Source organism: Neolamprologus multifasciatus, chromosome 10 (genome assembly GCF_963576455.1).
Source record: "Neolamprologus multifasciatus chromosome 10, fNeoMul1.2, whole genome shotgun sequence".
Classification (NCBI taxonomy): domain Eukaryota; kingdom Metazoa; phylum Chordata; class Actinopteri; order Cichliformes; family Cichlidae; genus Neolamprologus; species Neolamprologus multifasciatus.
This window is the reverse complement of record NC_140448.1, coordinates 5,711,750-5,724,127: the sequence shown is the minus strand read 5'-3', so window position 1 is coordinate 5,724,127 and position 12,378 is coordinate 5,711,750. Positions and strand designations below refer to the sequence as shown.

The 12,378-nt window shown below is 43.2% G+C and overlaps 2 protein-coding genes across 3 annotated transcripts in view; one reads left to right on the top strand and one right to left on the bottom strand.

Annotated features, from left to right (window-relative positions):
- The window catches only part of nherf4b (NHERF family PDZ scaffold protein 4b), a 350,895-nt gene that overhangs the window by 230,474 nt on the left and 108,043 nt on the right, over window positions 1-12,378 (bottom strand). The window lies entirely within an intron of this gene.
- Window positions 1-12,378, top strand: part of med13a (mediator complex subunit 13a) — a 139,260-nt gene that overhangs the window by 33,233 nt on the left and 93,649 nt on the right. For both annotated transcript variants that reach the window (XM_085173980.1, XM_085173979.1), the window contains exon 4: window positions 6,760-6,905. In XM_085173980.1, coding sequence (XP_085030106.1) covers window positions 6,760-6,905 — 146 coding nt within the window. The remainder of the gene's footprint in view (window positions 1-6,759; window positions 6,906-12,378) is intronic.

The following is a 12,378-nucleotide window of genomic DNA, read 5'->3' as shown; positions in this document are numbered from 1 at the left end:
AGTAATGATTAGAGATGGGGGTGACTTGATAGAGCCTTCTATCAATGCAGATATTCAGAATACTATAAACAAGAGGGTTCATCTCACGCACGACCATCCTGGGATGAGGTCAGCCGAGCAAACTTGCATCAAATTGGTTCAACTAAGAAATCGTCCAACCCTGGACACACTTAGTTAACAAAGTTGCTTCCTAATTCAAAGCAAGCTAATGGCACAGCAACCTCCTGCCATGTCTGGCAGGTTGGTTGCCCAGAGTTTGTTGCGCATTGACAGCAATTTCTGATGGAAAGGCAAAAGGAAGCAACCTTTGTGCAAACAGTTGCAGTCTGACTTGGACCGAGTGCAATCACTCTGAGAGTTTGTCAAAGTTGTGTAAATAATTGCTACCTGATATATAAATGCAGACTGATGCCAACATGTTGCCATCAGTCTGAATTCATCTTTGTCACATGTTGTGTGGGCCCAACGAGGGCTGTGCGATATGACCAAAATCTCATATCCCGATATAAAACATCTATCGTCCAATAACGATATAAATCACAAAAATGTAACATTTTCTGTAAATTCTGTGAATCTCGGGCAGCTCGACTTGTGTGACGTGTTTCCAGCTGCGCGTCATGTAGCTGGAGTCGAGTGTTTTAACCGATGCATGAAACGATACATTTTTAGACATAAGTTGTTACGGCGCCGTTTTCTTTGTATTTATTATACAGCGTGCTGCGGGGAAAAGCCTGTTCTAACGTTTGAGTCTAAGGTTTATTTTTTAGCACCTGGCGTCTTTTTTACTTCTCATCCGTAAATAATCTGCTCTTTCACGTGATTCAGTTTATTTTGAAAAGTCTCAACAGGATCTTGAGTTTTATTGTGAAAGGTTTATGTGGAACATAAACAAGCGAACAAGTGTTACCGTCGTCGTTGCTAACGACAACGCATAAAAACAGGCGCCTGTCCGTCTGTAGTGTGGTTATATTAAATATAAGAGAAAGAGAGAACTTTAAGAAATTAATGTAGCCGCTACAGTGACATCAAAACCATGAAAAATATTGGCGTAAACAGTTTATTTTGCGACACCACGAAACAAACAATAGCGTAAAATGAAACGACAGACGTTTTTATATCGTCATCAGATATATATGGTTATATCGAACAGCCCTATGTCCAACACCAACTTGCTGACATTTGGTTGGATTCCTACTGAACAGGAGGGTTGCTGCCCCAAACGTAATAATTAAACACAACAGATGAGACTTTCAGTGATTTATCCCAGTTTATTGCTGTCTTATTAGAAACAGATAGCATGTAATTGCAAACTTGACCACATTTAATTTCAGACTGACGTCTTATAGCAGCGGTTATGGCAGGTTTTAGGGACGCTGTCATTTTGCATCCAAAAAACAACATAATTTCCTGTTTTTAAAAAAGGTGTTAAATAGCAATGCAAAATGCCATAATATCATATATCTTATTGTGATGATGTCATACCATGGGGTGTCTGCTCTGGTGATTCCCACCTATAGTAGCCACGTACCAAACTCATACTCAGAAGTCCCAGTACTGCTCGACTCCTCTTAGCTAGCGGAACAACCCAGCAGCTGTTGGCCGCTGTACGTGTGTGTCTGTACGTGTGTGTCTGTACGTGTGTGTCTGTACGTGTGTGTCTGTATGTGTGCGCACATGGTTTTACATCCACCAGCTTGCTGTGGGTGTTTGGAGAAGGATTAAAGTTGGATCAATGCCGTGTGTTTGCGAATGTCACACGTGGGGACAGGATGGTGAACACTAGCAGAGAGACTTGACAGTTTGTGCTACATTTAGTCACAGTGCAAGTTTTACCAAATCCTGCTGTGTGTGTGTGTGTGTCTGTGCGTGTGTGCGTGTGTGTGTGTGTGGCAGCAGTGAGGAAATGTATCTCATGCTGTTGATGTTGCGGTGCTTTTTAGGCCAAGTGCTGATCAAGCACCTGTTGACATTTAAAAGCATCTCTGTGCAACTTCTAAAAATCACATTTAATTTGCCGGCCGACAGGATTATGTGTTCACATGAAACACTGAAGTTACAGAAGGCAACAAAAAAGCTATTTTAAGCTTCAATTACATATTTAAACAGTTTAAAACAAGACGACAGAAGGATAACGTGACATTTGTTTAAAGTGCGATTCTCACACTGGGAAGTAATATGATAATTTAGTACGACTGTTTAAATGTCAGCAGCTGGTATGTCTAGTAATCTTTTTAACCTGTCAGCTGACACTGACGCACCAATCTGCACAATCACATTTGTAAAGAAATTGATTTGTGTGTGTGTGTGTGTGTGTGTGTGTGTGTGTGTGTGTGTGTGTGTGTGTGTGTGTGTGTGTGTGTGTGTGAGTATTTGGTTGTACTTCTGCCTGCTGAGCCACAGATGGCAGCCCTTTACCTCAAGCTTACAAGTGCCCCACAAACACAGATGTGTGTGAATGTGTGGTGTCAGGTTTTCTTTGCATGTGAGGAGAGAATGGCGTGCTGTATTTCTGTCGATGTCTGCAGAATGCGCCGGCACATTTTACCTCGCTCCCTCCCTTCCTCTTTTTCCTCTCTCCTTGTCACTTCACCTCTTTCCTTCCATGTACATAAATACACCACTGTATTAGCAAGTTGGCCTTGTTGGCCAGCAACAAAGACACTGCATTCAGAGCGACAAGAGCAGTCTATCCAATTCTTAGAAAGCCAAGAATAGATCCTGAGGGGGGGGGGCAGGGACACCACTACCCCTGCAAGCCTGTACTAGTCAAAATTTGCCGCCACCTTAACAATTTGGCTCCACGCCATGAAAGCGGGAGGGGTGCCGGTGGTTTGGCGACGCGTCTTGGCTCCATAACTGGAGGGTGTTTTTCACAGCGCACACACCCGTGAGATACGCACTGCAGTCAAAGAAGCCTGTTGTACACGGCTGCCTGGTTACCTGAGCTGCTGCGACACACCTCCCAGACAAAGGTGTCTTTGCTCTCTCCTAGCATGTGGCCTAATCGCCCAGATGTCTCCTTGCCAACTTAATGGCAATAAATGTGATTTGTTATTATTTACATGTAGCTACAGACATGATCTGTGGTGGTTCTTTAGCTTTAGATTCAGATTTTTACTGTAAGATAAATGTAAAACACACGTGAATCAACAGCGCACGAGAACCACATTTAGACACGATTAGAAACATGTGGAGTCATGCTGTGATTGCACAGAGGCTGTTCAGGCTGTTTCATTGCACATGAATGGCACAGGTACAGGACAGCTGCACTATGATGTGTGACTGTTGCACATGTGACTTTGTTTCTTTTTTAAAGTGTTTGGGGGTTAAAATAAAGGGGGGGGGTACCCAAAATCGACACTGAGAGGAAGTGTCAAAAGTCATATTTCCTGGATTACAGTTGCTTATTGATTTAATGATAATAACGACTGATGTGATCTCATGTTTGTCGTAACCACAGGAGCGATCACGTGCAGTTGACTTGAAACAATTTGTCGTCTTGCTTTTTTTTTAATCACTCAGTAATGCTGGGCTTACACTATTTTTCTATTGTTGCACTACCTGCTCTACACACGCAGTGTCGAGCAACGGTGGAGACGCAATTACAAGCAGTACATTTTGCGGCAACGACAAAACGTAAGACATTTGTTGTTTTTATGTTTATTTCTTGTTTTTATGTTCAGTCTCAACTGTTACGAAGTTGATGTGCAGTTAATAAGCGCAATAAATATTTATACTGGAAAAGAAAATCGTGAGAGAATCGTGATTCTCATTTTATGCAAAATCGTGCAGCCCTAGCTCACACTGTGCGATTTTTGTCCCATTTGGAGCCGATTTTTCAGTCATGCGACCGTTTTGGTGATCGGCCCGATTCTGGCCTGCATCGTGTGGTATACGTGGGGTAACGAGAAGCGATTAACACCTCACAACCAGCTCCCCATCATCAATCGCTTGGTCGTGAGGGTGTCACCGCAGCTGCTCACACTGCGCATGTGCAAAGACATAAACGTCGGTGAAAAAGACGGAGCAGCACGGCAGTGCAGCGTGTGATCTGGACACAAGCGATGGAGGCACTTGTAGAACTTTGGCTCGTCCGAGCCTTTTTGATGTGGCCTCACAGAATCATCACGACCACAACAACCGTGAAAATAGTTGATTTATGTTGCTGCTCAATCACAGCTGCCTGATCATGTTTTTCATTAGCAATTTAGCAAAGCTGATGGTGGTGTGTGTGTGTGTGTGTGTGTGTGTGTGTGTGTGTGTGTGTGAAAGACAGAGAGGGAGAGCGAGCGACAGATTTTCTGTTATAACCTTATATATCCATTTTTATGGACGCACAGTGTGAGCACTCGGGTCGCATCAGAGCATCGGGCCATATAGTGTGAGACTCTGCAGCGTGACCTACGAACTTCTAACCTCTGCGAGTCAATCGTGCAGTTTGAGCAGGAGCTGAATAACGCGACTGAAAAAATCACCCGGCTTAATTGAGTTGCATATGAGGGCTGAAAAGAGAGGCTGAGGTTACAGATTGCATTAGTGACAAGAAAGAAATTGGACTTTGATTAACTTTATTGTAGCCAAACCGGATCCATCAGACGTGCCAAGTTGGGCCCAGGCACTGACCTTTGCGATTACGACATCTCTTAGCACAAACAATTATGTGTGGCTCATTAAAGACAAAGACGCAATCGTGCTCTAAAACCTCATAACAATGGAGAATGCCCACTTGATGTGTGGAATTTGATCGCCATCTGCAATGACGCTCACTTGCTCAGGCTGCTCAGACCTTAGGAGAACTTTATCAAGGCAATTTGTTTTTCTTTCACAAGACTGTGGAAGGTCTTTTCTCCCCGTGTCGATCTGCCTCGCTCGGCTCCTTTAATCCTCTGCACAGGAGGTGTGTCAGAGTGAGACGGGTAGAGAAGATATTTGCTTAACCAAATCCTCAGAGGAGGCAGCCCTCTCTGATCCACTTCCAAATTCACTTCGTCCTTACCCATTTGGTCATTTGCCACACACGCTGCCTCTTGCACTAACTGCGTGTGTGCGTGCATGTACACGTGTGCGTGCATGTACACGTGTGCACGTCAGAGAGGAAAGCTTGCCGACAATGCTGTGCATTTCCCCCCCGGTCCCTCAGTCTGCCCCGTCCTCGCTTTACTTCTTTAAGTTGTTGCTGCTGAGGTCAGACTGGCACAGGCAGGTGTGTGTGTGTGTGTGTGTGTGTGTGTGTGTGTGTGTGTGTGTGAGAGAGAGAAAAGGTACTGTTTTGCAGTTAAGCATTTGGCCACAATGCCAGGAGTAGTCGTGGCTCGCCTTTTTGTTTTACTCTAGATCAGCAGTCCCCAACCCCCGGGCCTCGGACCGGTACCGGTCCGTGAGTCGTTTGGTACCGGGCCGCGAGAGTTGAGGCTCAGGTGTGAAATGTATAGTTTTCAGGGTTTTTATCAGTTTTCAGCGTTATTTTGTTATCGTTTTTATCGTTTACTCGGTTTTCCTGGGTCTTTTCACGTGTGTTATGAATAAATCTTCTTTTTTCGGTACCAGTACTAGTTTTATTTTGTTGTATTTATCCGCGACACCTGTCACGGCCTTTTATGTTCCAAACACCAAAAAAGTCCAAGAAAAGGCCGTGGGTGGCAACGGGAGGTTTGATTTAGAACGCACTTCTGACTTCATTGTTTTAAAATCATATGGCGTTTATTTCGTGCAAAATTATAAACAAAAATCAACCAAATAACTTCTTAAAACTTAAAATTAAACGAAAGTTAACTTAATTTGCTTTAGCAACTTCAAAAGTGGTCAAAAAATCATTTTCTAACCCTCCCGTCTCCCCATCAGACATTTGGCAAACAAAAAAAAATCCTGACCACACCCCTCCAGGGTGCTCTTACTCCCGTGATTAATGGGAGGGTCCATAAGCCAATAAACCAATCAATCACTTTCCAAAACCTTTTCCAATAAAATGAATTACAAATTTACTTAACAAAACTAGGTCAGCATATTCTTACAACTTTAAAGAAAAAACAAAAATTAATACAAATTGCGTTTTATAAACATTGAACAAAAATGGACAACAACGCCTTGAAGGCCGGTCCATGAAGATATTGTCGGGCATAAACCGATCCGTGGTCCAAAAAAGGTTGGAGACCGCTGCTCTGGATGACATGTACAGACGCACACTTGAACTCCACCTGTAAGCGTTGCTGTGCAGACTTGCATCCCGGTCTCTGCACATGCTATTGAAGTCTTTAAATACCCACTCGTGTGTCATCGATTGAAAGGATTAGGATTGAACTCTGGAAACCTTTCTTTATCATCCACTCTGTTATCGGAATAAAAAAAAGTCGCGCAGGCTATCGGAGCGATTTAATAGAGGCATAGGAGGCATGTTTGAATCAGATAAGTAGCTTCTCCTCCTTTACTCCCTCGTGTCTCTCTGGAATCGGTTTTTCTCTGTCATGTTGAAGCAGGATACAGGTGAGGCGTGAGACTCCATTATATCTGACACACACGAAAGGGAAACCACACAGGTTTCTATAATCATTCTTTCTCTCTCTACCTTTCCTCTCCCTGCCTTCTCCTCTGTTTCTGTCTTTGTGAATACGAACTTGAACTAGACTATGTGATCTGCTCATCCTTTTTTCTTTTCTTTATTCTACTCCAAAGTCTGCTGGAGTTATTCACTGGAAGTCTTTTCAAAGGTGCGTTTGAAAGTAGTGTAATCCCAAATGACTCATCTCACTCTCTTTCTCACAGCGAGCACTTGTCCTGCGCCTTCACCTTCTTCTTACATGGCGAGAGCAACGTGTGCACCAGCGTGGAGATCAACCAGCACCAGCCTGTCTACCATCTCACAGAGGAGCACCTTACTCTGGCTCAGCAGGCGTCCAGTCCCTTCCAAGGTGGGTAGCTGCTGTGTCTTGATGCATTCTCAATCATCCAGGAAAATAAATCTCCAAAAGTTGATTCTGTTCATCTGGACGTAGCGTTTTCTGGGAGAAACTTTTGGAGGTAGCTGCTGTGCGTTAGCCAGCCTTCAGTGACGTGCTCAAAGGCAAACATGTGGCATAACATCAAGTCACGTCGTCATGTTGTTGAATTTGGTTTAATGGTTTCAGCTGCGTGGTGATGGGCATGGTGACAGTGCAGGCATAGATATGTGAATTAGTTCAGCAGTCTCTTTTTACATTTTTCTTGAGCAGATTAAACGAGTGGAATATAAACAATTTATATCTTCACAACTATTGAAATGAATATTTAAACTGTCTTCTCATTAAACCAGATAAAGACTTAGTATACTGTCCAAGCAGAGGTATTACTAAAGTGTCTGTAGAGTAGCAAGACTTCATTCTAGGAATTTCAACTTGACCTTATGAATGAAGATGAATGAAGTTTCCCCAAAGTCTGGTGACTGGCAAAAAATAACACAAACAATGAGGGGGGGGGTCCCTAATAATGTGTCAGGTTGATTTGATCTGCCAGACCTCACCCTCACATTTCTGTATTTTTTCAAATGGCAGTAAAATAATTTTTACGAGGGTTGTTGCTTGTTGTTTGCACAGAGATGCTTTTTTTATCTTTAATTTTGTGCATAAAACGATGCTGTAATCCAATAACAATATACCAAATAGTACAGAATGATCCCAAACAAATGAAGGACAATAAATATGGTGGTTGCTCTGTATCAGCTGCAGGACTTTATTACTTAAGAGTTAAAAAACAAAACTGTGGATTCTCTGGATGTTGCTTTTAAAACAAAAACCTTATTTTTACACTGAATCAACACATTATTGCAAATTTTCTGCTGCTTGTCATTGTAAGTTTCTCTGAAATAGATTATACCAATCATTACAACAACGTGTCTGCTGCTCAGGACACAAAGTTTAGAATTAACCTGCCTTTTTTATTCAGATTTATTCAGTGTGAGAAAAATGTCAGAGCTGTAAATAAAATCACATTTAAAGTTTCTGCCTGTTTAAAAGTCCAGAGCCCAAAGCTGTTCAACCCCACCGCCTCTTTAACCGTCGTTACGGTCACATTTATTTTCTTCTTTGGATTCAAAGTAACAGGTCACTCATGCAGAGTGACAACTTTTATCTCACAGTTACTTTAGACTGTTGAACACGCAGACATGGATTTTAATACAAATACTAAAAATAAATGGCCTGTATTTATTTAGTGCTTTTCTAGTCTCTAAGGACCCCAAAGCACTTTACACATCCAGTCATCCACCCATTCACACACTGGTGATGGCAGCTACATTGTAGCCACAGCCACCCTGGGGCGCACTGACAGAGGCGAGGCTGCCGGACACTGGCGCCACCGGGCCCTCTGACCACCACCAGTAGGCAACGGGTGAAGTGTCTTGCCCAAGGACACAACGACCGAGACTGTCCAAGCCGGGGCTCGAACCGGCAACCTTCCGATTACAAGGCAAACTCCCAACTCTTGAGCCACGATCGCCCCGTGGTTGGTGGTTATATAAAAGGTTAACATGCATAAATGGATTTTAATACAAATACTAAAGGTTATATGGTCAACAAAAGTGTAGATATATATATTTTTCTGAATGAAATGGATCAGCAGTCTGTGTGTTCGGTGCTGTTTGTAAGATGAATCGTATGTAATCTTCTGTCGTGCTGTCTTTGGCTCGCTGACAGCTTAATGAAAAGTCACGCCCCATCCAAATGTTCGTGTAACGACTTTAATACGCACAGTTTCATACTTGTGTAGGAGGAAAACGGATTGCTTTATGAATACAGTCATTAGATGTAAAACTGCTATCACACCCATCCTGTTGATTCTTCTATTAGCAGAGAGGTATGAGTGTCGTCATTATCTAGCTGCACTCGGCTCTTTCATTTGCATACTTTGCTGACTCGCCTCGAGTTCCCTCGGCAGCGTTGGAGCGCACGAATGCGCTCGGCTGTGATGTAACGTGTCCCCCTGCACAGAGACGATGCAGAAATTAAAATCATGCAAAGCTAAAATGAATGTTTTGTGGAAATTTGACAAACGAGCCGTCACGAGGCTTATTTTTATTTAATCTTTGTGCACCAATAAAAAAAAAAACCCAGTTGGATGAGACGTTTTCCCAGAGGAAAGGTTTGCCGCCTTTACCTTTCTCATTTATGGCTGGATAGATGTGATGCAGCTGTCCTCTTTTTCTCTGTACGCCCCCTCCAGAGTAATAATAGTGATCACTTCCTCCATTCACCACAGTAATTCCTGTACAGACGGCCCCTTTACTGTCTCTAGAGGCCTCATGAAGGGAGGCGATAATACCTCTCAGTTAAAGACGAGTACTTTAGATAAAAATAAAAAGACTATCAGAATTTAACATGCAGATACGTACGCTGATGTTTATGGGGTTTCCCAGTTATTTAGAAGGATTATATTGCTCACCAGCTCAGAGTAACTTACGACTGCTTTGTTAGTCTTTAAATACTCGGTGAGATATTTGCCATCCTGGTCAGGTAATTGAGGGCTCAGGATTTCAGAGATGCACACTGACACCTCTTCTCTTTTCACCGAGCGATAAAGCTGCTGATACGCTCATACAGGTGATCCACAGGAGCAGTTTATTAGAATGATGCATTTGTTTTTGTAGCGTTGGAAACACCCTCGTGCACCCAGCTATGTGAAACTGATGCGTGCACCTGTCTCCACTGTGAGAGTGTGTGTCTGTGTGCAGGTGTGCGTTTTCACCGCCGCAGCGTGCATCCTCCTGGCTAACCAAGCATAGCACCGAGAAAGGCCTGACTTCCATCCCCCTTTATCCATCTATCCACCCCCCCCCGCCCCCCCACTCACCTCTGCCAGCTTGGTTTACTGCGCGGCAGACCGCTCTGGCGGGCAGACCTCTCCAGGATGTGACCTCATAAAAGGGCGCAGAGTGGATGTAATGAACTCTCAGCCCATTACACTGATCTGAGCACATTTGACATGTCTTCAGGGAACCAGAGATGGACTCACAGCCGGAGAGAGGGGCAGGAGGGGTAGCTCGAGAGGGGGGGATGAGGTGCGGTGGCGATCGCAGGGAGGGGGGTAAACCATTTCCATAATTGTGCTGAATTTGATCTCTCCTCCACAATTGGCCCGAGGTCTCACGAGCGCGTGTGTGCACAGCAAGAAGTGCAGGAAAGGAGCAGAGCTGAATTTAATCAAGGTTAATGTGATCGTCCATAGCTGGATGTTGTCGTGCATCTCAACGTAAATAACCTTTTGTTCTTCTCTCTGTTTTCGCTGAGCTAGTGCATCTGTAGGCCGAAGCGAGACAGCACGCTGAGGGGCGTTCAGGCTCGCGTCTAGATGACATGTTTTTATAACTTTTTCTTTTTTTAAAATGCTCTGAGGTTCATTTGACAGTAAAAAACCAAAATAACATTATTCCTCCAAGTCACCTGACTTTGTCTGGCGAAGCTCAACATTGCTTCCAATCTGCTGCAGCGCTACTTATCTCCCACTGCCACCTGCCAGCGGCGTCCTTGAAATATCCCGAAGTGTCGGATCTGTTTGTCACTTTTTCCCCCCTTTGTGTCCAAACAGTGTCGTTTAAAGTTGTAATCCTTAAGATTTCAGCCCTGGTCAGTTTGATAACGGGCACGGTTGGCTTGTAAAAGCAAGTGTGCTTAAATGCTGCAGAATTCCTGGAGCCCCGACTTTGTCAGAAGCACAACAGAAGAGCAGCAAGTGAATCTGTTTAAAGTTGCACCAAAAACAAACTTGGATTCAGTCAAAAGTGAGGATAATCAGGGCGTGACTTCAAGTTTCACTGAAACAGGAAGCAGCTGTTTATCTTCTCCAGAAGTTAGGTGTACAGCCTGCTGCCCTCCGTGGTTGCTCCTGAGCCTTTTCCCTTTCTCCACGCCGTGTTTAAAAGGATCCACTCGCAACCAAACCTGCCACAGAATTAGGGGTGGAGGAAAAAATGGATACTGTGTAGCATGGTGATATTTTGTTTGCTAATAATGTATCGATACAGGGACAGCAGAAATGGATACTTTGTTACAAAAAGGTTTTTGTGCTCTGACTTCAGAGCATGTTGATCCTTTTTCTGAGCAAGAATCCTGACATTCCTTCACTGTCCAAATGTGTTTAATAAACATGACAGTTTACTTATTTTAATTTAAGACATGTTTTATTTTAATTAAGTTTAAAACTTTTTTATTTAATGTAAAATTATATTTTTGTTTTAATTTACTTTCAAATTCTTCAGTTGCTGAAGGGGCTGCATAGTTTTCATAAACTGCATAGTTCAGAATAGCTATAATTGTACCAGATGGTTGTTCAGTTAAGTTGGACTAGACTGTAATACAAACCGTTCAGTTTGTCAACAATCAAACTGAAATGAGAGAAAGACTGAGTGTGAGACTTTGATATTAGAGAAAATGAATATTGATAAAGTTTACCTTTATGTACAGAATCTGAATATCGCAAAATATTTTTAAAAATTGCAATAATATCGTATCGTGGGATGTATGGTGATTCCCACCTCTACACAGAATGTGGTTGTTCCTGTTGCTCCTTCATGATAAGTCCACAGTTGAAAGCTTTTGATGCAAAGAGCTGAAGTTAATGATTCATTGTAACTACTTTTTAATCATCATTTTTTGCCCCTCGTGCGTTTACTCAGGTGGGTCGCTTCGATCCTGCTATTAAAAGCGAACATATAGGTTTTTAAAAGTTGCTTAATAGAAATGTGTTAAAAGGCTGCTTCCAATAACCTACTGAACATAAACGGGACTTTATCGGCACATGCTCAAAGCTCCAGGCTCTTTCCTGGAAAGACTATTTGTGCACACAGGCTTTCTTTTTCTACCCTCTCCTTTTTTTCCATTGTCTCCTGCCATTTTCCTATCATGAAAGCTGTTCTGCGGTCCAGCCGCTCAATCAATACCTGGGGACAGAGGCCATCGAGTCTAGTAATGACATACTAGGGAGGCAGAGCAGAGAGGGACATTAACAAATGCTCACTCACACACCCACCAAGCCAGACTGTTCGTAGAACCATTATACCCCCCTTTCCACATTTCAATGCATAATAGACAAAGAGAAAGGAGAATGGATGCATAGCAAGATGATGTGTGTGTGTGTGTGTGTGCATGTTTCCAGTTGGTTTCTGTGCTCATACGTATGCATTATGCATGTTAGTTTATGGTGCTATCTGCATTTGGCTGATGGATGTTGGTCTGTTCTGTAAGCTGACTGATGGGCTCTCTCTGCCACTCTCATATGTCTGTGAGGTCAAGTGTGTTTGCCGAGGACCGGCCCCTTTTATAAGCCTCTGTTTATGGGCTCTGAGAGGCTGCTGCTTCTCAATAATTGGCGTCTGGAAAGGTCAGAGCGCTCCTGATTCGTTCAGAGATGGCAGAA